This window comes from Engraulis encrasicolus, chromosome 20, assembly GCF_034702125.1.
Source record: "Engraulis encrasicolus isolate BLACKSEA-1 chromosome 20, IST_EnEncr_1.0, whole genome shotgun sequence".
NCBI classification, from domain to species: domain Eukaryota; kingdom Metazoa; phylum Chordata; class Actinopteri; order Clupeiformes; family Engraulidae; genus Engraulis; species Engraulis encrasicolus.
The window spans coordinates 29,542,293-29,569,548 of record NC_085876.1 but is presented as its reverse complement, the minus strand read 5'-3'; the positions used below and the strand labels follow the sequence as shown (position 1 = coordinate 29,569,548).

General features: G+C 43.3%; 1 protein-coding gene across 1 annotated transcript in view; it reads right to left on the bottom strand.

The window, feature by feature from the left end:
- The window catches only part of LOC134435996 (IgGFc-binding protein-like), a 51,831-nt gene extending 29,940 nt beyond the window's left edge, over nt 1–21,891 (bottom strand). The window contains exons 1-18 of the mRNA XM_063185025.1: nt 21,749–21,891; nt 19,046–19,332; nt 17,719–18,004; nt 16,879–17,166; nt 16,131–16,281; nt 15,600–15,867; nt 14,477–14,656; nt 14,166–14,384; nt 13,226–13,441; nt 12,320–12,449; nt 11,660–11,855; nt 11,011–11,083; nt 10,284–10,628; nt 9,333–9,906; nt 8,253–8,449; nt 7,393–7,601; nt 6,235–6,400; nt 5,500–5,786 (exon numbers count right to left, since the gene is read on the bottom strand). Coding sequence (XP_063041095.1) covers nt 5,500–5,786; nt 6,235–6,400; nt 7,393–7,601; nt 8,253–8,449; nt 9,333–9,906; nt 10,284–10,628; nt 11,011–11,083; nt 11,660–11,855; nt 12,320–12,449; nt 13,226–13,441; nt 14,166–14,384; nt 14,477–14,656; nt 15,600–15,867; nt 16,131–16,281; nt 16,879–17,166; nt 17,719–18,004; nt 19,046–19,332; nt 21,749–21,797 — 4,121 coding nt within the window. The 5' untranslated portion in view covers nt 21,798–21,891. The remainder of the gene's footprint in view (nt 1–5,499; nt 5,787–6,234; nt 6,401–7,392; nt 7,602–8,252; nt 8,450–9,332; nt 9,907–10,283; nt 10,629–11,010; nt 11,084–11,659; nt 11,856–12,319; nt 12,450–13,225; nt 13,442–14,165; nt 14,385–14,476; nt 14,657–15,599; nt 15,868–16,130; nt 16,282–16,878; nt 17,167–17,718; nt 18,005–19,045; nt 19,333–21,748) is intronic.
- Nucleotides 21,892–27,256: the final 5,365 nt, after the last annotated feature.

Sequence of the window (27,256 nt, the reverse complement as noted above, 5' to 3'; positions counted from 1 at the left end):
GGCCTAGTACATAATTATATATAAACAATTTTATATGACTACTGTGCTTTTATAGTGTAGCCTAGGGTAAACACAGTGTAAGCAGTAGCAAGGTGTAACTGATCTGTAGGCCTACAGACACCATGCATGCATGGGCGCAGATAGCGGGGGGACGGGGGGATGATGCATGCATATGGTCAGTTAACTGACAACTGGCATTTAATTGAGGGTCCCACGCATGTTTTGACGGCCTATGGAAAAATCAGATGAATGTTCATCAAATGCCTTTAAATGTACACATTAAAAATGGCTCAACAATTCATCATTTCTGATGGATAAATAGTTGAATGCACTTTGCTATTAGGAGAGAGGACACCTGGTGTCAAAAGGGTTAAATGTATGACTACTCTGAGTGCCGTTCCTCCTCCTCCAGCTCGCTTTATCAGAGACGGGTAGCAGAAGCAAGCGTTCTACTTTCAGCTTAGCCTGTCTGCAGTTTGTTGTTCTCTAGATGGGCGCAAGAAACAGCGCACAACTTGGAAGCGATTTCCAGCATGTCCATAACAAGAATTTAGCGCGTTTACCGTTGCCCATCTGGTTACCGATTTGGACATTACGCACCTCGCCAGATCATTGGCTTCGTACATATTCTGTTACTCATCCGATTTCGTATTGCCTCGCGCTCACTTCCTCATGCTGCCATCATGTTAAAATCATTTTGCATTTGACAGAGGCATCAAATAGCCTGTCACGTATCTAGAGGCGATTTTGAAAGTCTAGGCTATTGTATGAAGGAACAATTATTTTCGAATACGGTCATAATGGACTTTATGAAATGAACCCTTTACATTTAGCAAACGCTTCTACCCAAACGCGAGGGCATGGCTAACATGCTTACGATAGACAATATTTAAAACTTACAGTCAACGACTGATTAGGCTATGCGTCCTCCCGACACAGTTAACATCAAGCTTCATATTCCGACGTTGCTTTGTTTGGATAGCAGCTAACCGTTTTATTTCTTGTCCTCAAGCCACGTTACACTGAACGTGCATCTATCTACCCATCTCGATTCACGTTCATATTTTTTCGACCACTTTTTCTACTGTTTCTACTAGAACATACGAGTAGGCTAGACGCTGCGCCCACAGGTCTGCGGCTGCCCCCCGCTGTGTGGCCAGCGGGCTGCGCTGCGTTACTAACACAGATCTGTTTCCTCTACTTTTCCGCATCTTGATAAGGGACGTATGCCGGTTAAATAAGGTTTATAGCGTCAAAAAAATAGACCTTTTTTCTTACACTCAAGCTACCCAGATGAAATATAAGACCTCCCACGTAAATATAATACCACACTTCCAAAAATTGGCGAAATATAATGCTTTATAAGACCTTAAAAACAAATATTAAAAGTAAGACTTTATAAGACTTTTTAAGGATCCGCGGAGACCCTGTTATAGTAATATAGACAATGGACTTCACAGGTTAACAGGTATCATAATTCCATAATTTGGTTGGTAACAGTATTCACTTGTGTGTATTTATGTATGCATTTTGTATGAATATGTGCATTTTTAGCAAGATTAATGGACAACCTACAAACTGTATTAATAGGAAATCTAGCAATATTAATGGACAGAAAGTTGACTAATAATTAGAGTAGAGTAGAGTCGAGAGTCAGATAGGGGTTGGGGGGTTGTGAAAATATTCTTAGTTATAGTTAACCACTGAAAAAGTTTGGGAATCATTGGCCTACATTTTGATAGCAATGAAAAGGTTTCACAGTTGACCTGTAAAGGAGTCATCCAGTGTGAAATGGCTTACGTTGTGTCTAAACGTGATGTCGAGCCTTAACTTTTGTAAAACGAGGCATAGAGAACTGTGCAAGTGCAGTTAGTTTAGAAACAGAGCCGTTTGTAGGAGTAGCATCCAACTGCAGTTTGCAGAAGTGGGCAGGTCTGGATTTCTGAGATCCCGCCCCTCCCATTTTGGATCTCGCCCCTCCGATTTTTCCTATTATAGTAGTCTGTACAGTCCCACACCATCCCGACGTCACCCCGGCGAATGCATAGTCTAGGCCTACACTATTCTATGCACACAGCTTGTATCGTGTCTCGTCGTTTGGAGTGCTAAATAAATGTATTTACTAAACACTGGACATAGAATCATTCATCAATCATAATAGGATATTCGATGGCGGTAGGCCCAAGTGTAGCACACCAGCATACATTGATGACTCTTATAGCTGCTTTGGACAATAATAGGCCTAATGCCTGTAGGCTAATTGCGGTGTGAAGTGGTTTGTATTATGTCTCGTCGTTGGTTAAGTAAATATATTTACTAAACACTGGACATAGAATCATTCGTCAATCATAATAGCGCACCATATTTGAGAAATGGACCCAAATTATCTGGCGAATGCAGTAGGCTTATTCTATGCACACAGCTTGTTATCGTGTCTCGTCGTTTGAAGTGTTAATATAGCCTATTTAGACCTACTAAACTAAACACTGGACATAGAATCATCCATCAATAGCGAATGCGTTAATACTACCCTGTGTTCTAGGGAGATTGTATCGTGTCTCGTCGTTTGGAGTGTTAAGTAAATAGGCCTACGAAACACTGGGCATAGAATCATTCATCAATAATAATGAATGCATAGTTTGTATTCTATGCACACAGCTTGTATCATGTCTCGTCGTTTGGAGTGCTAATTAAATATATTTAGCCTACTAAATATATTTAATTTTCATTTTCCACGTTCCAATTGCATGAGTGTTTATTTCCATTTACATAGAATAATTTGTCCTTGACCTTACTTTCTCTTTCATAGTAAAGGAGAAGATTGAAACGGTCTCTGCAACTGCTTTAGGTTCCATTGATTTAATGATAATGTTAAGCGCTGTTAGACGGTTAAAAACAAAAGGTTAATGCTAAATGTGTCAGGGTGTCAGTTTGGAAGCGGGGCAGATGCACGAAGGATAGGCCTACCTACTGCAATGGCCTGCTCAGAGTCCAGTCCCCAATCCTAAAGAGATTGTGGCGACAGCATCCAGGCTTTGGGACTTTGAAGAATGTGCTCATGCTTTTCAATGATGGGTAGGCCTATGTTTAATTTCGAGCGGATCACACATGGAGTAGCCTAATTCGCCACTGCACAGGCGTTTTACTGCTTTAGTTTTCTTGTAGTAGCCTAGCCTACCCATCTTTCGAATTTTAGAAACTGGCACCAAATATCTGGTCTTCAAACTAAGATACTAAGAAGAGACACTTAATATTAATTCAAATTAGACCCATGCGTTAACAAATACTACATGTAGCTTATATTAGCTAATAATAATAATAATAGCTTATATTAATTAATTATTATTAATTATTTATTATTAATTAATAAATTATACTAAACAGGGTCGCTGTTCATCGTGCGGTTCACTCAAAGCTCCCCGCTCGTGTTTCCTACACCCACCAAACCATTATAGGCCTACATTAGTGGAGTAGAGAGAGTGGATCTACGATTTTATTTGTGAAAACTCTGTGTCTCTGCTCTGCACGGTGAAGTCGGTGCAGTGACTTCCAGAGCTATTTTTCTTCCCATGTAGAAGCTTAGCGCTGCCGCTGAATGACAAGGGGGAGGCACTCGATGTGCTCAGGGGGGAGGAGGAAGATGTGCTCAGGGGGGAGGAGGGAGATGTGATCCAGACCTGCCCCCCGCCCTGCACACTGCAGTTGAACATACTTGGTTTGTAGAGGCTGCGCCGCGACACTTCACTCACCACATTTCCAGGTGGTACTGCACTCTAGGGGCGCCAACGGGTGAGTGCAGACTCCATTCGGAATGAATTGACTGCTCTCTCATGACAGCGCCCTCAGGGGTGAACTGCAGGCATGGATCGAGTGAGTGAAGTGTTTGTAAATGTAGACCTTCTGTGGTGCTGGCTGTAGCCGCGCTGTGACACAGCCTCTACAAACGGCCCTGTTTGTAAACTAACTGTGCACTCGTAAATGCGTGGAAAGTGAGATTTATAACGATGGCTAAACAGGTGCCGGTCCATTACAGCAGAAGCTAAATTTCACCTAGCACTGGGAATTCTGACTAGTGCTCGGACTTCGGAATGTATTGTAACACCACCAATGTTTTCCCCCAAAAAAGGGTGTAAAGCACATGGCACACGTCACGCCATTCATGCATATGGAGGCGAGGTATGTGGCAAAAACATCATCACATTTTAACACAACGTAAGCCATTTCACACCGGATGACTCCTTTATGCACACTTACATACAGAAAGAACTGAACACAGCCATTGGTCCAGGTGCAATTTAATGGCATTTCATTCACAGTTCGCGAATCGGACACACACACCTCTGTTTGTTATGGTAATCACATGATTTACGTCCCTTTGACATCCATGATGGGTCTGTATACATATATACACATTACACATATTGTTGTTTCTTTAAAATAAATATGAGCACATGAAACTCTGTGCGCTGTATTTTGAATGCATATACATGTGCAGTAGTTGATTCAGTGTTGATTCAGAGTTTAATCTCAACCAAAATGAAGTACATTTTGAAATGATAATTTCAGTAAGTCATACTGTATACAGGGGCGGAGCTATAGGGGGGGCGAGCAGGGCACTTGCCCCTGGGCCCAGGGCCCTGGCGTATTGATAGTTGGGGCCCTATTGTGAGCTTAGCAGGCTGTATGGGGGGCCGTATCGGTGTTTTGCCCCAGGGCCCTGAATACATTTGTTCCGCCACTGACTGTATACACTATATATGTAGTTAATATGACACCATACTTGATTTAAAATGTCAGTATATTTATTGTGCTGCTCTACAGAAGAGTGTTGATGAGGACACTGTTAGGAATAGGCTACATTTAGGGCAGCAGAACATTACATTACATATCAGGTCAGATTAGGTCATTAGTTCAATGAAATAAATCAAATGAAATGTGCAAAGACTTTGACATCCCCTCTTAGATGGAAGCTGTTGACTGCAATCTTTTCCTCAGAAGCTAAATAAAACAAACAAGACAATAGAAATTGAGTATTTACCAGGGGTTGTTTCTTAAAACAACCAAACAAAAACAGTATTTTAGAAAAGCAATTGCAATAAAGATACAGTACAAATAGTAAAATAAAGTAAATAAATCAAACAACAAATAACAAATAATAATTTACAACAGTAACAGTTTAAAGAAAGTTGAAATTAATTAAAGAAAGAAAAAGGAATCACTGAAAAAAATAACAAATAAAGGAAGTTACACAGTTAAAGAAAGAAATTTTAAATGAATTCAAGTATATTACCACTAATAATAGTTAAAAAGAGAAAAACACGCACATCCGTCTCAAAAAGGTTGGGACAAGCAAAAATACCATGAAAACTGAAAGAAAAGTCTGCAACACCAACCTCCCGTTGCTCTTATTTTAATGTGACGTATTAAAATAAGAGCAATGGGAGCTTGGTGTCGCGGACGTTTCTTTCAGTTACCACTAATAATATCCATGATACTTACCAGCGTTTGAACATGGTACACTTGTATTGGTTCAGGTGGTTGTCTGAGGGGGGCGCTAAGGCTAGTAGTAGAGGTGAGAGAGAGGTGCGCTGCTGTGCTGTCAGCTTCCCACATGCACCACACACGTCCCCTGCCACGCTCTCATCCACGCTCACACTGATCTCATACGAGCTGCTGTACGACACCGTAATGGTGGACTTCCTCTCGATGACCAGCAGGTCACCTGACATCTGAACTGTGACGTCATTGGCCAGCTGGGCAGGAAGTGATATGGTCCTCCCGTTGACCTTGGAAAGCAAGAAGAACAGTTCATGTCAAGAGTGATGATTACATTTACATTTTACAAAATATATTTTAAAAAACTCATTTGTCTTAGTATCAGTTGGCTTTAAATGTTTAAATTTCAAATATTCACCGCATTCCAAATTATTATGCAAATGACGTTTTTCACTGATTTCCCTAAATGATCAATATAAATGACAGTCATAATCATTTTCAATTCATCAGCCATTAGAGTACAGCTCAATTGTTTTTGAATGAACCTTCCAATGATAACGGTATTTTATTTTTTTTAATGAAAAACTTAAAATGCTCTGTTCCAAATTATTAATAAGACTCCAACCGTCAAAGTTGAAAAGTCTGAAATTGACAGTCCAGTGCATCTTGTGTCCGTCAATGCAAGTCAATGGGATCCATTGACGGTTGATGGCAATATGAATGCTGGGCTACACTCACCGTAACCTCAAATTTGCTGTTGACGATGATGCTGACATTCTCGAAGAACAACAAGAGGGACACCGGCATGAGCTGGCTCTTCTCCCCACACACATCCAGGTTCATCAGCACATGGAAATAGTTCTCGGAATTTGCATCGCACAGTTCGATCATGTCGTACTGCCCACTGTAATTCAGTCAATGAAAAAGTTTATATAGCACATTATTACACTTAGTCATGTATTTAGTATATAGCACATTCTTATACTCAATTAAGTATTTAAACCATAGTGGGGGGCAATCGCTATTCCGACATGCCGCTATTCCGACATGCCGCTATTCCGACATGCCACTATTCCGACATGCTGCTATTCCGACACTTTTTAGGGGTTAGGGTTAGGGTTAGGGTTAAGGTTAGGGATGTCGGAATAGCGGCATGTAGGAATAGCGGCATGTAGGAATAGCGGCGGACGGTGGAAAACGTGTTGGTATTCCGACAATAGACATTAACGTCGGAATAGCGACATGTCGGAATAGCGCCACGTAACCTTATATAGTAGCCTACATTATCATTCTCAGTCGCACTTCAATGTGCTTGAGAAAGATGACAGAAATTACAATATTATAGACAATGTAAATAGATGAGATTATAGCTTGTATCAACAAGTTAATCAAAGGCAGATGAAAATTAAGACATTTTTTAACTCAAGCCACTCTTGGGGCAGTTCTCATTTCAAAAGAATGCTGGTTTTGCAATGGCACGACAATGGCTACATGCAGCATAATGGCTAAATGCATGTTGGAATCATGACGGCTTAATCAATGCATTTAGGCATCAAAATGGTTGAATGTATTTTGGCAGCATAATGGCTGAATGTGTTTTGGCACCATACTGACTAAAAAACTGGGGCAGTCGTGGCTCAGTGGTTAGAGCACTGGGTTGGCAACCCAAGGGTTCCCGGTTCAATGCCCGACTGGACCACGGCTGAAGTGCCCTTGAGCAAGGCACCTAACCCCCACACTACTCAGCAGACAGCCCACTGCTACGGACTAGTGTGTGTACTTCAATGTGATTCACTAGTCCAAATGGGTGCAGAGAAAGACTTTCCCTAGGGGACCAAAATTGGCTCCAATTGGCTTTCATCTAGATCTAGATCTAGAAAGACCATCTCCACCTGCCTGGTGTTGGTAATGGACACGTCTCCCAGGAAGGTGGTGAAGACTCCGTCGGTCGCCATGGTGCACTGCTTGGGGTAGCAGCTGCGTATGCCACGCTGGACGCCACAGTAGTCGTTAGCGTGACAGGAAGTAGCCTGGCTGACCGCCACCCCCGTCTTCAGACACGTGTACAGCTTATCGCAGTCCTCCGTCATCATGGTCTCACCGATCTGAGAGAAGGGGAATAAAATTGGTTTGCATTGAGGCACCATCAACAATACTGTACATTTCATTTCCATTTAATCTCCAACAGGCAAACACGCATTTGGTTCAGGTAGGCCTAGGATAGTTTCCCCAAAACCAATAGTTCAACAATAGTTCAACATTTTACATTGCCAACACTGTCCAACGCATCAGCAGAGCGTGTTGGCACTAGGGCCGACCTCAGGCAACTCCACAGGTCGACAAGGATTGTCCTTAGTATTAGAACTCCATCTCAATTGCATGAGTGGATAATGTGGATGAACAAAGTGTTGAATTCGACTGCAGACAACTTACTATGCACCTACTGTGTATGTACTGTGTATGTACCACATATGGGTGTAACAAGGCATCACATACTGCAGTACGCACCATGAAGGTTCTTCCATTGCTGTAGCATCCGCAGTGGTACTGTGCTACACAGCTTGCCTTGTACCATTGTAGCAGTAGCCCAGAAAATTGACTGGAACCATATACAGTATTCTCAGATTGGCCTTTAATTAACGCTGCATTTAATGACTGCTTATATACCTTGAGTGCTCTTCCATTGATGTGACCGTCACCTGTAAAATTGACCGGGACCATGTTATATACAACATTTTTAATTACTTGGTACGCACCTTGAGGGTTATTCCATTGATGTAGCAGCCGCACTGATCCTGTGCTACGCAGCCGGTGCCGTTGTAGTAGTATCCCGAGTCGCAGGCACAGCCCTCTGCGCAGGTGTCGGCGCAGCTCTGGCTGGTGAGGCCGGGGCAGGGTGTCTGGCAGGGCAGCGCACAATCCTCATAGTGGCTATTGGCTGGACACGACAAGGCTGAGGACAGAATAGGGAGACCACGTCAGACACAGTCAACTGGGGGATGTTACATTACATTAAATATTACACTTGGCTAACGCTCTTTTAGCGACTTAGTTATTATTGCCTCAGACAATTTTTTGTCCATTAATATTGGTAGATTTTCCATTAATAGTTTGTATGCTAATACCGTATTGCAAGAAATCTGTTAATGCTAATAATGTATTGCAAGAAAGCTGTGTATTTCCCATTCTTATGCAATAACCCTTTTCTCCGCGACCCCCCTTCAGTACCTCCGTGACCCCCTCAGGGGTCCCAACCCCCAGTTTGGGAACCGCTGCATCCGGGCAAGGCTGGCCCCCACATCCCATGTGAACGAGCTGACAGATGAGTCATTCCACATACAGTTCATGTTATAGTCTGGCTCATCAGGTTAGACGCAAGGCTTACTTGCAAATGCAAGAAAAAGTAAAAAGTACACCAGTAAATGTTTTTTTGCTCAACACTACTTTTATAACTTTTTAACACTAAACTAAAAAAGAGAAATTACAAATGGAACACCGATTTGCAAGCAAAAGATCTCTGAGCTAATTGCAATGCCAAGGTCATTATCTCAGGTCAAAGGGAGGCAAGGCATGCACTGCAGTACTTACTAGCCAGGCCGTGCCCTCCTAGTAACGCAAAAGCTTCAGCGTTGCTACCAGTCAGGTCAAGAGCAATGCAACTACTTTCTGAGTTCCTGCAAAATCGGGAACTCCTCCCACTTTGTTTGGAAGCAAACATTCATTAGCAAACCAAGGGAGGCCGTTTGAGAAATGCCGTTTTGGTTTATTGTTATGCTCTTGGTCAGACCAAGTCTCAAAGAGATTTGAAAGTCGATGATAATCGGGCTAGTACTTACGGCAGAAGCTCTCCGACCTCCATCTGGAGACATTGATTCCAATGTTTTGGCAGTCGAGTACGTAGGCGTTTATGCTGAGGCAAAGTGTCTTGGTGTGGGAGTCGGAGCTCGCCACACAGACGTCAAACACACAGTTTCTGAAGTAGGGCGTTGGGTCCAGGATGGCGTGGCACGCCGCGAAGGGGCCGGTAGGATCGGCAGTGATGGAGCAGTCCTGGACGAGGGTGGACTGTTCGTCATTGTTGCATGTGGGGCAGTTGTTGCCAACACAGCCATCTGCGCAGATCACACCAGGAACGCCGACCTTCCAGCCTGCCCCGAACGTGTTCACGTTCTTGACGAGCTGGCCGTTGGGAAGTTGGAAGTCGTCGTTCTCGTCTCCGTTGAAGTTTCCGCAGAGACCACAGGTCTTGCTGCGGTAGTTACCGGGAACGGTCACGGTGACGTGGTACACCAGGTCGTAAGTCACATTCAAGCCGAACGCCGTTTGGATGACGACGTTCAGTCCATTGATGTAAATCTTGATCTGGCCGTTGTTGAGGCTAACAGGTAAGTTCATCATGGCTTGATCGACCTGTTCAAGACACAGACACATAAAAAGTTAAAATGTGTCTAGTTGATACAAATAGCTGACCCTATACAATACACACCGTACTACACTACATTATACTACACTACACTCCATACTGTAGCACCCTACACTATACTACACGATACTATACTACACTGCACTATACTATACTATTCTATACTACATTATACTATACTATACTATACTATACTATACTATAGTACATTGTACTATACTATAGGCTACTACTATACTATACCATACTATACTGTACTGTACTATACTATACTACATTACACTACACTACACTACACTTACCATATACTATACTACACTAATACTACATTATACCACACTATACTGTACTGTACTGTACTCACCATGACCAGTCCAGTCTGATCTTTGCGCAGTATGATGATTTTCCCATATACCTCCACCGCCACCAGTTTAGGCACTGAGACGTTTGGGTTCTCCGAGACACCGTACCACTGCGTGTTCTCCACTGCGACGATGAAGGGTGTGAGGTTGGTTCCTTCAAGATGGCAGCCCTGAGCCACTGTGTAGGTGCAGGTGCCCATGAAGTTATACAGCTTTTTATCGAAAGTGCTGTAGTGCGGGTCACCTGACACGGAGCAGGTGCCTTGGCCAATGGGCACGCATGATCTCTCGCCGTTCTGTACCTCACACTTCTCATAGGCGCCACATGAGAACTCCTTACAGGACACCTGAAATCACATAACAAAGGCTTTACGTAAAAGTCACAAGAACACCTGAAATCGCACAAGAAAGGGTTTAAAAGACACAAAATACACAAAATAGAGGTTTTTTTTTTACATAATGCAACTACATCAGGAGAGCAAAAAGATGTTGACTTCTGAAAAGACAACAAACAAACTAAAAACTAGACAAAGCACTCAGAGAGCGCACCTCCGCCCTCTGGTGGACAAGAACACACAAGCACTGCAAACTAACAAACCAATGAACACACAACAAACTCGGACAATCCCATAACCTCCTTGGCGGAGGCAACAAACAAACTTTGGGCCATGTCTTCACCTATTTAAACTACACAGTAAGGCTTTGCTTGTGGTCCTGCGCTTGGCTTACCGCATTTCCATTGCACATACACTCCTCTGCACAAAGGCCGTCAGGGTAGAATGGCTTGCCAGGTTTGTAGTACCTATACAAAAGTGAACACACTTAGTAAGACAGACAAAATTGCACACAAAACGTGCATACAACCATTATACAGAAAAAAACACATTTCCATTTCCTGTCTTATCAAATAAAGCACAAAACATTTAAAAATAAAATTATAAATTTTTGTCGTACCTGCTATTGCACTGGCTGACAAGCACACACTGGGCACTCAAGTTAGAATCCAAGTCCGATATGTATCATTTCAATATTTTCTAATAATTTATTTTATAATAAAATAATACATAAAATAGCACTGCCTGACATTGTACTAGCAGCCTGGCTGACAGGCACACAATGGGCACTCAGGTTCGAATCCAACATGTATAATCTATCATCTGAATATTGTAGCCCCTTAATGCACGCCGTACCTTCAGTGGCACACTGTAATAGTCGTTGAAAAGTAACTACCATAGTACTACAATAGTATGACATAAAACAGGGCCTTTAGTAATGCACTACGACTTGGTCATTGCCATTCTGGTAACAGCAAATTTATAACACTGTGTCTTAATGGGTTAAACATTTTAAAATGTAACGAAACATGTTTTTGTAGTACCTGCCCTTGTACTGGCATCCGCATTGGCTGACTGGCACACACTGGGCGCCGCTAAGGAGATACCCGCTGTTGCAGACGCAGCCCTCCTGGCACGGCCCCTTGCACACGGTGCTACCGCCCGACACCACGCTCTGGCAGGACGAGCCGCAGCCCTTATCACAGAGCTCGTAATGGCTGTTGGCCGGACACTGGGCAGCTAAAGGGTTCAAATACATGACGACACATCAATGACTTCATTCACTTTGGTACAAAATACAGTGTACTCGAAATACTGTGTAGGGCCTGTAGGCTATTCAAAATACTGCATTCAATTATTGAGTCCTAGTAAAATGACTTCACCATAGCGGGGGGAAAATAATGTGTTTGCAAGTAACCGTGACACACACACACACACACACACACACACACACACACACACACACACACACACACACACACACACACACACACACACACGGAAGCCTACAGAGGGGAACAAAGGGGTCACTTGTCCCGGGCCCAGTGGGACAGAGGATTCAGATTACTTTGTCCCTGGCCCAGCCAAAGCTGTCAGCGGCCTGCACACACACGCACGCACGCACGTACGCACGCACGCACGCACGCACGCACGCACGCACGCACACACAAACAAAAAGAATGAAGCTATGGCAGAGGTCTTACGGCAGAGGTCTGCTGTCCTCCAGGCGTAGACGGTGCCTCCCCTGGCCTGGCAGGCTGCTGTGTAGGCGGTGAGCGTCTTGCACTGCAGGCTGCCTTGACCCTGATGCAGACACACGTCGAACAGGCAGCCCTGGGAATGCCAAAAAAGTAGAGAACGCATGCACATCAGTGACACGGTCATGGGTAAGCGGTTAGGGCGTCAGACTTGTAGCCCAAAGGTTGCCGGTTCGACTCCCGACCCGCCAGGTTGGTGGGGGGAGTAATTAACCTAAGCTCCCTTGGGGCTGCCCCCTTGCACGGGTGAGACATAAATGCAATTTCATTGTGTGCATTGTGCAGTGTTCACTTGTGTGCTGTGGAGTGCTGTGTCACAATGACAATGGGAGTTGGAGTTTCCCAATGGGCTTTCACAGATGCTGGACAAAACAAGATCAAAACAACTTCAATGAAAGAATAAATGTCAGCAACTCTGTTCTATGCTCCCAAATATTTGATGGCATGACGTTTCGGATGCTCAGAGCACAGAACAGTGTTGCAGACATTTGTTTAGGCCCCTGGGGAATATCACAAGGACATGGTTAACGCCTTTGCTCAGAGCCTCTGTTACAGCCTTACTTTCTCCAAAACTTGTAATGACCAAATGTTAATCTGTTACTTGAGGTTCTTTGTAATGTCATCGCAAGGAGTAGCAAGGAGTGCATAGCCCTGTCCACGGGTCCATCTGCCTATGTCATAAACCTGGCTAAGTTAAGTAGTGGTAAATCTGCCAATAGATAGCCCACAGCTATCATTTATGTAAGAAAATAAGGACTACAGGCTCTTCTATTACATGATTTACCACTACCAAAAAGGTTAACTTCACCCGGTTTACTCCTCACTCAGCCAGGTTCTTGGCCTACTACTCACCTGGTAGAAAGTAGAAGGGTTCACCAGGCCCACACACTCCCTGAAGGGCCCGGCGGGGTCGTTCAGGAGGCCGCAGTAGGCGTTTGTCTCGTACAGCAGCTTTTGGGTGATGTCACAGTTGGGACACGGCCCCGTGCAGCCGTTCCTGCAACCGGGAGCCTCGGCCACCAGCCAGCTTTCCCCGAGCTCCTCTGGACTCGTAGCTACCTCACCGTTCTTCAGGATCCATGACAAGGAATAAAGAAGTCAGAGGGATGTTAAAGTGATATTGTCCCATTTTTGGACATAAGCTTATTTTACACCTCCCCTTGAGTTAAATAATAGGGTTTTACCGTTCTCCTTAACTTTCAACCGTTCTCTGGGTATGGCAGTGCAAATTTTATCTCCAAGCTAGCAGTTAACATTGAGACCTATGAGACCAGTTGGCCGAAGCTCAATTAAACTCTACTCAATTAAAATTAATCGCCAACTCGAATGGCGAGACACCCAGGTGAAATGGGGCATGACAAAGTGGGAGTGAAGAAGGGTGTGCAGACTGGGAACACTTCAATCACATTTGGATTAAAGAATATAAAAATAGATTAATTTAAAATTAATTTAAATTAATTATTTTAAATCATTTTTTATTTTAATTTTTAGATTTAATTATTTTTTGGGAAACATTGAGATGGGGGGGGGCTGCTTATCAATTAATCGTAAGTCGATCGATAAGGTCGATAGGCTAACAATTAATGATTTAATAGATAATTTGTATCCCTAAAAAGACATCATACATAAATGATTGGAATCAAAAACAGAATCAATAATTTGGATGGCAAAGAGAAAGTTTTTGTCAGCCATTCAACTCTCGCCAAGCTACTTCGCACGTCAACGTTCATCTGATTTACTGTCAGAAAAGGCAACGAAACCCGTGTGTGTCTGTGCGTGTGTGTGCAACTACCTTCAGCAGCATGTCGTCTTTGCCATCATCATTGAAGTTGCCACACAGGCCACACATGGCACCAGCGTAGGTGTTTGGCACCGTTACCAAGACGACAGAGTTCCAGTCAAAGGACACCTTGACCTTGAAGTCCGTCTCCACAACTGCGAAGAAGCCGCTCTTGTAGAGCTGCACTCGGCTGTCCAACGTAGCCGGCAACTCATGTATCTCGTCGTTAACCTGAGAAGTTGGTCATAGGGTTTTTACATTTAATGTTTAACATTGTAGAAAAAAATATATGATGTATAATAAAAATTCATTCCAAAACTCACAGTGACTACTCCAGGTGAGGTTTCACTGATGATGATGGTGTAGTTGTAGACCTTCATCTCCACGGCCTTGGTGGTGGAGCCCATCTGCTTGTCCCGCCCGTCGTTCTGCACAATGACGTCAAACGGCTCGAGGCCTGCCTTCTGCTGGCACACCCCCGCCAGCTCGTATACACACGTGCCCTGGGAGTAATAACGGCATAATAGGTATTAGTTAGGTCCGGATCTTAGTAGTACACCCCCCAGCTAGTACACGCACGTGCCCTGGGTGTAGAGAGGGCACAGCAGGATCTGGATTTTAGTGTCTCAGTCCTTTCAAGAGCTGTTCAAAAAGACTAGCTCATTTGGCTCTTTTGGGGTTAAGAAGGTATAGCATAGTGATACTGTCCCATTTTTGGAAATAAGCTAATTTTACATGATAGTTCACTGAGTTAAACTAATATTTTTTACCTTTGTCCAAGTACAGTCATTTATCAACCATTCTCTGGGTATGGCCGTGCAAATTTTACCTCCATGCTAGCAGTTAACATTGAGTCCTATGAAACCAGCTTGCGGCTAACTGGTCTCATAGGACTCAATGTTAACTGTTAGCTTGGAGGTAAAATGTGCACTGCCATAACTAGAAAACGGTTGGAAGTACAGGACAAAGGTAAAACCCTATTATTTAACTCAAGGGGAGGTGTAAAATTAGCTTATTTCCAAAAATGGGACAGTATCACTTTAAGAATCCACCTTTGCTGGTGTGCATTGCTGTACTACTCACACTCAAAGCAGACTAAAAAACCTGAAGAGAACACCTGCAATCCCCAAAAAAGAACACCAGCAACTGTTCTCATTTGTTCAAAAGACTCAATTAATTTGCTAATGTCAATTAGTTCGCTGAATATCAATTACTGTCAATTGGTTTGCTAATGTCAATTAGTTAAATTCGCTGATGCCAGTTAGTTCAATTAGTTTGGTGATGTCACAACAATTCATTCTGAATGGAGTCATGCACTCCTCCGTTGGCGCCCCTAGAGTACAGTACCACCCAGAAAAGTGGTTAGTAGAGTCTCTTGTAATAATACCCTTACAGCCTCTCTGACATAACCTGGAAGTCGTCGTAGGTGTGATGTCACAACATTACCTGGAAGTTGTAGGCGTGGCCGTCGAAGGTCAGGTAGTGAGGATCGCCGGACACCTGACAGGTGCCGTAGCTCACCGGGTAACAGTTCCGCACGCCATCCACGACGCCACACGCACTGCCTGGGCTGCACCCCGACTTCACCACATCCAGTTGGCCCGTCGCCTGGCAACTGAAGAGCTGGGTGCACTGGCTGTCGGCCCAGAAGCTGGTGCCCGCTGGCACGTAGCGGCCCTGGAACTGGCAACCGCACTCCTCCTGGCGGATGCACCTTTAATGACACAAATACACCAAAAGTGACATGAGCAACACTGGCGACGGAAGAAATTGACTTAGTATTGAGTAGCTGGCGACAGAATAGACAATATACAATATCAGTAAATCAGTTAACTCAATCATGAGATGTTTGTTGCCTGAATTAATTTCACTACACGCAGGTAGGAAATCAGGACATTCAGAGAATCATTTTGGGTGAAGTGACTTTGAATTAACATCATGGGATGTTTTGTCGTCTGAAGTAATTTTATTACCCACCGGTTTCCACTGCGGTAGTAACCAGCGTCGCAGGCGCATGTTTCCACACAGGGGAACTTGCACTTGGTGGGCGCATCGGGGTCCTCGCAGGTTGGCGGGCAGGCGTGCCCACAGCTCTCAAAGTGGCTGTGCTCCGGACACGTGGGGTCAGCTGTGCGTGACAGGGAGAAATTGGACAATACACAATGTGCACACACAATGTACACAATTTTACCTGACGAAGGTTTAAGGCCGAAACGTGTATTAAAGAAAACAGCGAAATGGTCAGTGTGAGGGTGAGTTTTTGCCTGATTAGTGACCCATGGGTCAATGTAAAACTAGAAAGAGGACAAACAACAATGAGCAAGGTGCTTCCCACCTTAGTAAAAATACTTCCAGCAGTGAGTAAGCTGGCACCACCGCTAGTTAAAAGACAACTTACGGCATTGAGCAAGAAGACAGCGAGAAAGGTGGTCCTAGCAAAGATTTTCTATTTCCACCATCTCTGGTCCTAGGTTAAGAGGACTTGCTTCTATGTGAGCATAGTGGTTAAATGTGACTTACACAAGTGAGTAAAGTGGTTATAGAAGGTGACTTACTGTACGGCAATGAGCAAGGTGGTTAAAAGGTGACTTACTGCAGTGAGAAAGGTGATTAAAAGGTGACTTACGGCAGTGAGAAAGGTGATTAAAAGGTGACTTACGGCAGTGAGAAAGATGATTAAAGGTGACTTACGACTGTGTGGCATAGTGGTTAAAAAGTGACTTACGGCAGCGAGCAAGGTGCCTCCAGTCCAGGACCTGCACCCCAGCCCTCTGGCAGGCATCGGTGTAGACCGTCAGCATGTCGCAGATGTAGTCCTTCATGTCCCCGCCCCTGCAGTGGTCATACTTGCACATGTCGAAGAAGACACTGGGGTTGATAACGCTATGGCAGTCCTTGAACTGCAGCTGTAGGATGGGTGTCATGACGCCGCAGAACACCTCCGCCTCCAGGCTCTGGAAGAAGCTGCAGCCACCACAGTTGCCTGTGCATTCGTCGCGGCAGTACTGGACGCCTTTTAAGCAAATGGTAAATGTTACATGGGCTGCATTTATATAGCACGTTTCCACTCGTCCGACCACTCAAAGTGCTTCGTATTGTATGCCTCACATTCACCTGAGGTTAATACAGTATATTACATTATTAGGTAACACTTTATAATAATGGATGCAAAAAAGCATTATAAAGACTTAATAAATAATTAACTATTGATGAACAAAACATTAACAAATGTTTGTAAATGACTAGGAAATGTTAACAAATGTTTGTAAATGACTAGGAAATGTTATGTGAATATCTTATATTTATCAAACATTTACAAATTGCTTGTAAATGAATAAAATGCTCTGTTATAAGGTATGTGAAATCTTGTATATATTATTTGTAGATATTTTACAAAGCATTGATAAAACTTAGTTAATGATAAAAACATTTGTTAATGTTTTGTTCATCATTAGTAAATTATTAACTAAGTGTTTACTAAGCAGACATTATTATAAAGTGTTACCCATTATTATATTATATTGCTATAGATATATTAAGATTGTAATAATAAATAGTATTTCACCGTTAAAGTCAGGCACAATCCAGCTGTTTCCGAGCTCCTGGATGCTCTCTGCCTCGAAACCATCCTGCTTGACGAGGTCATTGTCCTTGTTGCCGTCGAAGTCGCCGCAGAGGCCACACAGTCGGGACATGAAGCTGCTGGGCACAGTGACGGTCACATACTGGCCCCAGTTGTACTGCACCGTCAGGCCAAAGTCAGTCCACAGGACCACCGACAGCCCGCTCTGCAGCAGCTGCACCTTAGAGGACTGCAGACTGATGGGCAGGTTCCACACCTCGTAGTTCACCTGCAGGGTACAAACAAACAAACAAACAAACATTATCGTATATACAGTCAAGTCAAGTCAAGTTAGCTTTTGGAAAGTAAACTGGTCCACTTCAAAAAGACTAGGCCAGGGATGACTGGAGCACTCAGATACTTTTTAGTTATTTTATTGTGGTGCAAACATAAAGACTGACGTTTCGGCGCAGTTGTAACGGAGGCTAACTAGCACAGAGTTGGCGTGGAACGTTGGTAAACCTCCCTCCGATAGCCTCATACAGTCTCGTGCCGTTGGGCCGAGAGACTAGTCTCTTGGCCCAGCGGTATCGTACTGTGTCTCCCATTGCCGAACCGTTGTAGTTGACGAGGTCGCACGTTCAATCCCTGAGGGGGGTGAACAGGTGCAAGATGAGCTCCGTCGCAGTGGTGCCGCTGAGCCGGGATGGGAGTGAGGTTTAAGGGGGAGAGTGTAACGGAGGCTAACTAGCACAGAGTTGGCGTGGAACGTTGGTAAACCTCCCTCCGATAGCCTCATACAGTCTCGTGCCGTTGGGCCGAGAGACTAGTCTCTTGGCCCAGCGGTATCGTACTGTGTCTCCCATTGCCGAACCGTTGTAGTTGACGAGGTCGCACGTTCGATCCCCGAGGGGGGTGAACAGGTGCAAGATGAGCTCCGTCACACAGTGCGTGTCTTCTACAGAGTCCAAGTCAGCTTTTATTGTCAGTTTCTTCATATGCACAGGTCATACAAAGAAATCAAAATTACGTTCCTCTCTCTACCATGAAAGGACATAGACATACACGGGACTGACATGAACAAACTGACATCAAAGTGCAAGACAGGACAAGTAACACTGATGAACCAATAACAAAGTGATGAAGTAGCCTACTAAATAATAACTGAGCTTTCAACATTGGTGAGTGACAGTGATGGACCAGTGATGAGTAAGGGGTAATTGTAATGGGCGATTGTAATGCTTCAGGCTGATGAATGAGGAGGTTTCACACCTTATGGTTCATCTGCAAGGTACAACAAAACAAACACATAATAAAAATGATAACTCACCCTGGCCATGCTGAGTTCGTTGCGCACCAGCTGTATGACCTGGCCGTACACCTTCACGGTGACCTCCCCGACCGCCGTGAGCTGTGACTTGGCGCTCCGCTCGTTCTTCACCGACACCTCGAAGGCCGGGTGTGTCTCGTCCACCAGGCAGTTCTTGGCCAGGATGTACGAGCAGTTCCCCATGAAGCTGAAGTAGTTCCCGTCAAAGGAGCGGTAGTGGGGGTCGCCCATGGCCCAGCACACACCTGTCTCCGTGGGGAAGACAGCAGCACCTGCGGAGCTGAACCCTGAGGAGAGGATATCGAGATTAGACTCCCATTTAAACTTTATTCAATACATAGCAGCAGGCTCTGTGGACCTGAACCCTGAAGAGAAGAAATTGAGATTAGGCTCCCATTGAAACTTTATTCAATACATAGCAGCAGGCTCTGTGGACCTGAACCCTGAAGAGAAGAAATTGAGATTAGGCTCCCATTGAAACTTTATTCACATATAGAGGCAGGCCCTGTGAAGCTGGACCCTGAAGAGATAGGATATCAAGATAGGACTCCCATCTAAACTTTATTCATATACATAGAGGCAGGCCCTGTGGACATGAACCATGAAGAGAGGATTTCGAGGTTAGATTCCCGTTTAAACTTTATTTGTTAACACTTTAGAATAACAACCCCTATCAAGCTTTATAAACACTTTATTAACATCTATCAATGAAAAGATCATAAACAGAACATTTACACATGTTTGTGAATGGGAATGATGGCTGGAATGGCAGATGTCAGCGGCGTTTCAGTCTATTGACCTTAAGGGAATTTGTTGACGAAGGTTGCTGCAAATGTGGACAGTGTGTGGGAGCTTTTTTATATATAGTATATCTCTGGCTTGGAAAGGTAAACCTCCCACCATGTTGCTTTGCCCCCACGCTCCCTTCAATCCACCCAAAAACAAAATCCCACACCTTTAACCTACCCACAGTACAGTATGCAATACAAAGCCTGAAAACACAAAACCATGTTATTCTGCCATCTCAATCCCTTCAACCCATCCAAAAACAAAGCACCTTAGCTCCTTTTAGTTAAGAGTGAAGTATAGTTCGTCTAAATGCAAGTAAATAACCGTTAAAAGTTCATTGAGAAATGGTACCAGTGGTATCATTTAGCATAGCAGTGACAGTGAGCCTTTCATGGAGTTCACTTTTTTGCAGCCCTCTTTGCCTAATTAAGATATTGCAGTATCCATGGCGATGACTCATACTCCCTGATTCCATGTATGAAACAGGGGTGTTTCTTTTCCCGCAGCCCAGCTGGTTAGATAGACAAAAAAACATGTACAATATCTGAAATGTGGCACCCAGGAAAGCCAACGGTGGGAAAAACAAGTCACTTGTCCCTAGCCCAGATCGAGAGGGGCCCCATTCTCATACTAATTACCTTGCATGGGTGGGAGGCCCTTGTATATGACTTTGTCATGGGCCCAGCCAAAGCTGTCAGCGGCATTGTGGTTTTTGTTTCACCAGCCCAGCCGGGTTAGATAGACAAAAACGATCAGTGATCTGCAATACTGCGCCCATTAGGCCTACTGACTTATCACACCACACAAAGGTGTTAGGAGGAGCCCAATCTGATTCACAGTCTTTACTCTGCTGTGCTAACAATAAGGTCATTGGATACTCTTTACTGGACAATAAGGCCATTTATTACACATTAGTAAACAAGCACAGCAACACCTGTTCCCAGAAACCGTGGCTGATTACTTTAATCAGGCATTGATATGAGCTTTCAAAAAGGCTTTTTTAAAAGCCATTTACTCTCGATAAGGTAAGAGGTCTTTTAATAAATAGTTTGAGATGTAGCTTATAAAACACATTCCACCGGGCCACTGTAAATTAACAGCTATCGTGACAGTTTGAGGTAGAGCACATTACCACTATGAGACAAATTTGAAGTTTAAGTATGAATTTATCACACTTTGTTTCCCATAGTCCTCAAGTTGACTGTACATATCTAACATCAGCCCAAGCCCTTTCACTATAACTCACAGTAGAGTACACTTACATATTATTAAGAAACACACAATGTTCATTTTGAAATGTGTAGTGAAAGTCACTTTTCAAGTTTTTCAAATTCTATTCTATTGTTCAAATGCCAATTTGTTTTAAAACTGAATTTGAACAATGCTTTAAAACTCACATACCATGTGCAGTAGAGACCTACTTTATTCAGGTTAATTCTACAGATATGGGCGATCCAGGGCTATCATGTCATGGCATACAATTGACCATGAACATTTATACTAACATTCATTCTAATAACTCTGCATATTTCTTTATTATTGTATCTCTACATGTATCAATATGTAGTATTATCTATTTACACTGTATTTCAGGATGTAATTTCAATTTCCTTGTCTGACCTGTGCATATGAGGTAACTGACAATAAAAACTGACTTGACTTCATACCCACTAATGACCCTAGCCTAAGTAATAAAAGGCCTTATTCCCAACAATAAATTAATGAATACACATCTAACAAATGATTGATTTTGCTTAGTATACATGTCTTATTAATCATTTATACAGACAGTTAGTGGTTAACATGTTAACCTTAAAATAAAGTGTTACCAATAAAATGTATGCTGCATCACCTCAACACTGGTCAGTCATTGCGCAGAAGGCCCAGAAAGGTTAAGGCGCGTGTTGGACTCACCACACAGAAGAAGAGCCGCGAGGCAGCCGAGTATCCCTCTCCTCTCCATGTCCAGGAGTGCAAAAGAAGCTACGCAGGGACCCAAGTCAGCTGGCAACACAGGCACAGGCAGGGTACAGTAGCTATGCAATGATCCAGGTCAACTGCTGACAACACAGGTACAGCAGTTGGTCATAAGGCAAGGGGTGTCATTATTCAGTCTTACACAAGTGTCATATCAATCATGACTCATCAGGCCTAAAGCACGTCAACATACTGTAAGAGCAGTGACATAATGTTGCCAGGATTTAATGATCAAGAACTACGAAATACAGAATACTCATAAAATGATATTAGTTGATAAATTTGATGATAATTGCACATTGAAAAACATATGACAATGTGCTACAAATCCTATTGCTATTAGTCTGCAATAGATTGCAATGTACTCACTGCTCACTGCACAGGTGTCCTCGTCAGGTGTACTCACTACACAGGTGTAAGAGAGGTGGTCTTACCTGAACGTGGCACTTGGGGCAAGCTGTCCTCTAAAGATCAGACCTTCAATGTAGATGTGGGATGGAGTCCACAGCCAATCACTTAACACCAAGCTGATTCTTTTTTGTTTGCTTAGGTGCAGTATGCATATGTACAGATTGCGTGACATCTTACTGGATCTCAAAGGCACAGTGCAGTATTGCCAAACCCCAAAGTAGTAGATAGTTAATGTAAACACTGGAATACCTATGTGGGCTAGATGACAGTTGATAACTAACTCTACTTGACATCTGTACTTATTGTTCATATTTCCTGTGCATGTATACAATGTATAACTGTATGCTGCTTATGATTGATTGTGTCCTTGACTTTAACTCGCTTTGGATAAAAGCGTCTGCCTAATGTAATGTAATGAGCATATAGATGAATAGCTCTTTTCCAAAACGCTATATCCACTATTTTTGACTTTTTGCATTTTAATATTGGAATTGACTGTTAAAAAGTCCTATCATCTATGTGTGAAATCTTGCCATTCAAATGTTTTGAGAACATACTTTTTTAACCTCTATAAAATGCATTTTGCAATGCAATTCAATGGAATGACCAATACAAAAATTTCAATTTCCCAACCATAAAATGGATATATCTCATTTTGGAAAAGAGAGCGCTTCAGTATGTATACATATATTTTTGGTTACTCTGATGATGAAGGTCTGACTGCCCGAAATGTCAGTTTTGAAAATAGATAGTTCGATTATTGGGCCATAATTGTAGTGTTGCGCTTACATTCTCCAAAAGTGATTCCTTCAGAAATGTCTGTCTGGTGCCGTTGCAAGTCACCTTTTCTGTGAACCAAATGTGATTTACCAAGAGACCAGAGTTTCATAACAAAAAGTGGTTGAAAGCTGGAATCCAATGTAATACTTTATACAGTACCTGTGTGAAGGAAAATAATAAATATTTGAAAACTGTGTTGTCTTTCAGAATGTTCCAGAAATCTGAGCTGCTAAAATGTTTCAATCTTTGCTTTGAACTTCTGTTATTCTTTTTTCTTTTCTTTTCTTTTCTTTTCTTTTCTTTTCTTTTCTTTTCTTTTCTTTTCTTTTCTTTCTTAAAAAAAATCTGTACAGATTTGTCAAACATGTAACACTGCACTAAAAATTGTGGATGTTACAGAGGTTGCTCATTCATTTCTCTCTCTCTCTCTCTATCTCTCTTCTCTGTCTCTCTCTCACTCAAGTCCTATGTGTGCCATGCACGCACAGCATTTGTATGAGATTTTCCAACTCAATCAGATTACAATATGTAGTGTATGACCAGCACTCCTTCCCTATAGATTACACTGTTGACTCTCATCAATAGGCAGTGAGACGCCTTGAGGAAACAAAAACACGGCACTGTACTGTAAGTGCAAGGGACAATGTCGTTGGCGGAGTCTTACTGGGAAACTACAATCATATCATATCAGAACCACATCAAGCCCTAATAATGTCCGAGCTCACTGGGCTGGTCACGTCTCTGCTGAGAAACAACACGACCGAACCTACTGTACATTCAATTGCTTTCTTTGAATTTTTGATTCAATGTGCAATTGTTCTGACCGCCACCACCCATCACCATCTTCACCTGAGCTGACCTCCAGCTGCAGCTGATGTTGATGCCCAGCAAGAGCAGGCAGGATCTGAATGACATCACTAATGTTGTGGCCAAGTGGGTCATCTTGATTGGCAGGGCAACTGACTGCCACTGGTGGCTGTACAAAGCAAAAAAACAGTAATTGTGCATACCGTAGCTCCAAATTGAGCAAAATGACTTTAAAAAGATCCTGGCCCTACCTTGGCTGATATGGTAGGGCACTCGTCTTCTACGCGGCCGACCCGGGTTCGATTCCCGGCCCGGGTCCTTTGCCGTCCCTTCCCCGTCTCTCTCTCCCAACTCGCTGCCTGTCTCTTCTTCACTGTCCTGTCTGAGATAAACAATAAATAATACTTAAAAAAATAAATAATACCTTTAAAAATATCCTGTTGTCCAACATAAGTAGTTTTAGGTATATTATTGGCATGTGGCTGTTTTGAGACTTTATGTTATCACATTCTTTGCAGATCAATCATTTTATTTAACTTTATATTTTGATTTATTTGTCATTGAAATCATAACAACTCATTTTCAACAATGCAGTTCCTTTTTTGTTTTGCTTTGTAGCCCTGGGGGCCTATAGAGCCCCCGTTGAGAAAGACTAAGGCATTTTCGAAAACCAGTCTTACCAGCTTCACAGTCTTCAGAAACTAGTTTTTCGCCATCTTGAATGAGACATCCAAGAAGAGTAGGAGCGCTTGTTAGAAAACAAAATAAATAATTGAATACCCATTGATGTTCACCAAAATTAACAAAAGAAAGCTAAACAATATTCCCATTAGTTAAAAACTTCCTCATAATAATCGATTCCATCTCTGAACATTTGACCTACTATTATCGTTATCTTATAAATCACATGGGGCACTGACACACAGACATAGGATATGGTTGTGGAAGTGGGTGCGCAGGAAAAAAATTGTGTGGCATGACTCATGTAAGGGGGGGTCTTGGCTGGAATCTACCGGTATATGGGGGGCCTTGTCATGGTAAAGTTTGGGAACCCCTGGAATAGTCTAATGACAAAAAAGGGCACGGGGGGACACAAGACAACAAAGTTTGGGAAGCACTGTATAAGGTGGTACGTGAAGCCTCTTGGAAATGGGTATGGCCGCAGCTTAGGGGCCCCCACCTGCCAGGGGGGCCCTGATTGGCCAAAGGGGAGTGGAGGGTAGGATTTTGACAAGAGCAGTATAGAAAAAAATATTTACAAATATGTTATTCTTAATTCCTTTGCTTGGAATTATTACGCTGGCTGTGTAATTTTGTCGCAAAATTTGCCTTCTGTGGGTGCCGCCAGCAACCTGTAGCCTAGGGGCCCCAGCCCATCTCCAACCCTGCCTGTGGCTCCTGGGGATTGGGCCCTGATTTTAGTCCACCCATCAGAACTGGTCTAAACCGGTTTTACCTGATGGTGTTGTTCATCTTCACCTGACTAGAAATGCCACTCAAAGGATGAGCACAACATGCAAGCAAACATCTGCCTGACGCCATGACGAAGATATTTTAGTATTGATCAGATTTCATACAGTATGCTTTCACAGTATGTACTGTTGGACATGTGAGATGAGATGAGTGGAGGTCCTCACCAGCTGCCACCATAATAAGCAAGTCTACCTCTTCAGCTGCCTCAGCAAGTCGACATCTCCAACTGCTGATGCCGATTGGACACGCTTACTTTTCACGTGCCTAGTATGCTTTTGAAGATGAAGTCAGGCTTACAAGTGACATTTGCTCTGGCCGTCGTCCTGGTGCTGACCGCTATCTTCTTCCAGAGCCACCAGCTGGAGCAGCTGAACCCGGAGATGGAGTTGGCGACCCAGAGCTTTCGTGCCAGAGCAGTGGAGATATCACGACAGCAGTACATGCTCAGCCTCAAACAGCGATATCGGACGCTACTCAACGACACCATGGAGCAGAAACGGAGGACGATACAGAAGCTGAGGGCCGCTATGGGGAGCTGGGAGACACAGGATCAGGAATGTCGCCAACAGAGCGTGAGTTACAGTAGCTGTGTGTGTGCGTGTGCGTGTGCGTGTGCGTGTGCGTGTGCGCGTGCGTGTGCGTGTGCGTGTGTGTGGGTGTGTGCTATATATAAACCTATTCATATAGGGTTTTGATGTTGGCATCCATGTGTGTGTGTGTGTGTGTGTGTGTGTGTGTGTGTGTGTGTGTGTGTGTGTGTGTGTGTGTGTGTGTGTGTGTGTGTGTGTGTGTGTGTGTGTGTGTGGTGTGTGTGTGTGTGTGTGTGTGTGTGTGTGTGTGTGTGTGTGTGTGTGAGAGAGAGAGAGTGTGTGTGTGTGTGTGTGTGTGTGTGTTTTTGTGTGTGTGTGTGTGTGTGTGTGTGTGTGTGTGTGTGTGTGTGTGTGTGTGTGTGTGTGTGTGTGTGTGTGTGTGTGTGTGTGTGTGTGTGTGTGTGAGAGAGAGAGAGTGTGTGTGTGTGTGTGTGTGTGAGAGAGTGTGTGTGTGTGTGTGTGTGTGTGTGTGTGTGTGTGTGTGTGTGTGTGTGTGTGTGTTAGCTTGATATCCTTCTTACCTCACTACGGCCCTTCATATTAGTACACTTAATTGTCACACAAATAGGCTAATAATAATAACAACAACAACAACAACAACAGCAACAACACAGAATAATAATAAAGAAGACATGAAGACTTGGATTACATAGGGCTATCACTGATTCTTGAGAATGTGGCTAAAAGAGGTTTTATTTTTGAAAGTAAAAAGTAGTTCAAATCCAAAATCTAGAGGTATATTATCATAGAAGAAGGTCTTGGCTGTGCAGCAATGTATCGGCATCAATTTCCCCATATTTGACTTTTTTCATAAAATAGGCTAACTTGTTTTTGTCAACACCGTCAGACAATTAAAAGTAAAGACTGTTTGTATGACCCTAAAGGGAAGAATTATTCATTAAAATAATTAAACAGAATTTTAGATACATATTGAGAGCATATTCCTAAAACACTAAAAACATATACAACTCCTGAAAAAACTTCTTTCATAGTTTTTAGTCCCCACCATCAGGGTTTTTTTTTCTGACGGTGGTGACAAAAAAGCCTTCAAATGCACCTCAGTGGAGGCTAAAGTTTAATTTTAGGTCATGAATACTAATGCCTTACAATATTTCATTAACCAGCCCAATTCAGTCACATATGGAACAAAGTATGGAACAAAACCTGACGGTGGTGACATCTGATGGAGGTGACAAAAAACTAATCAGTGGCCCTACCGTGGCGCTAACGGTGGGGCACTCATCGGATACGTGGCTGACCCGGGTTCGATTCCCGTCCTGGGTCCTTTGCCGACCTTTCCCTGTCTCTCTCTCCCCATTCGCTTCCTGTCACATCTTCACTCTCCTGTCTCAAAATAAATACAAAAGGACAAATGTATATGTGT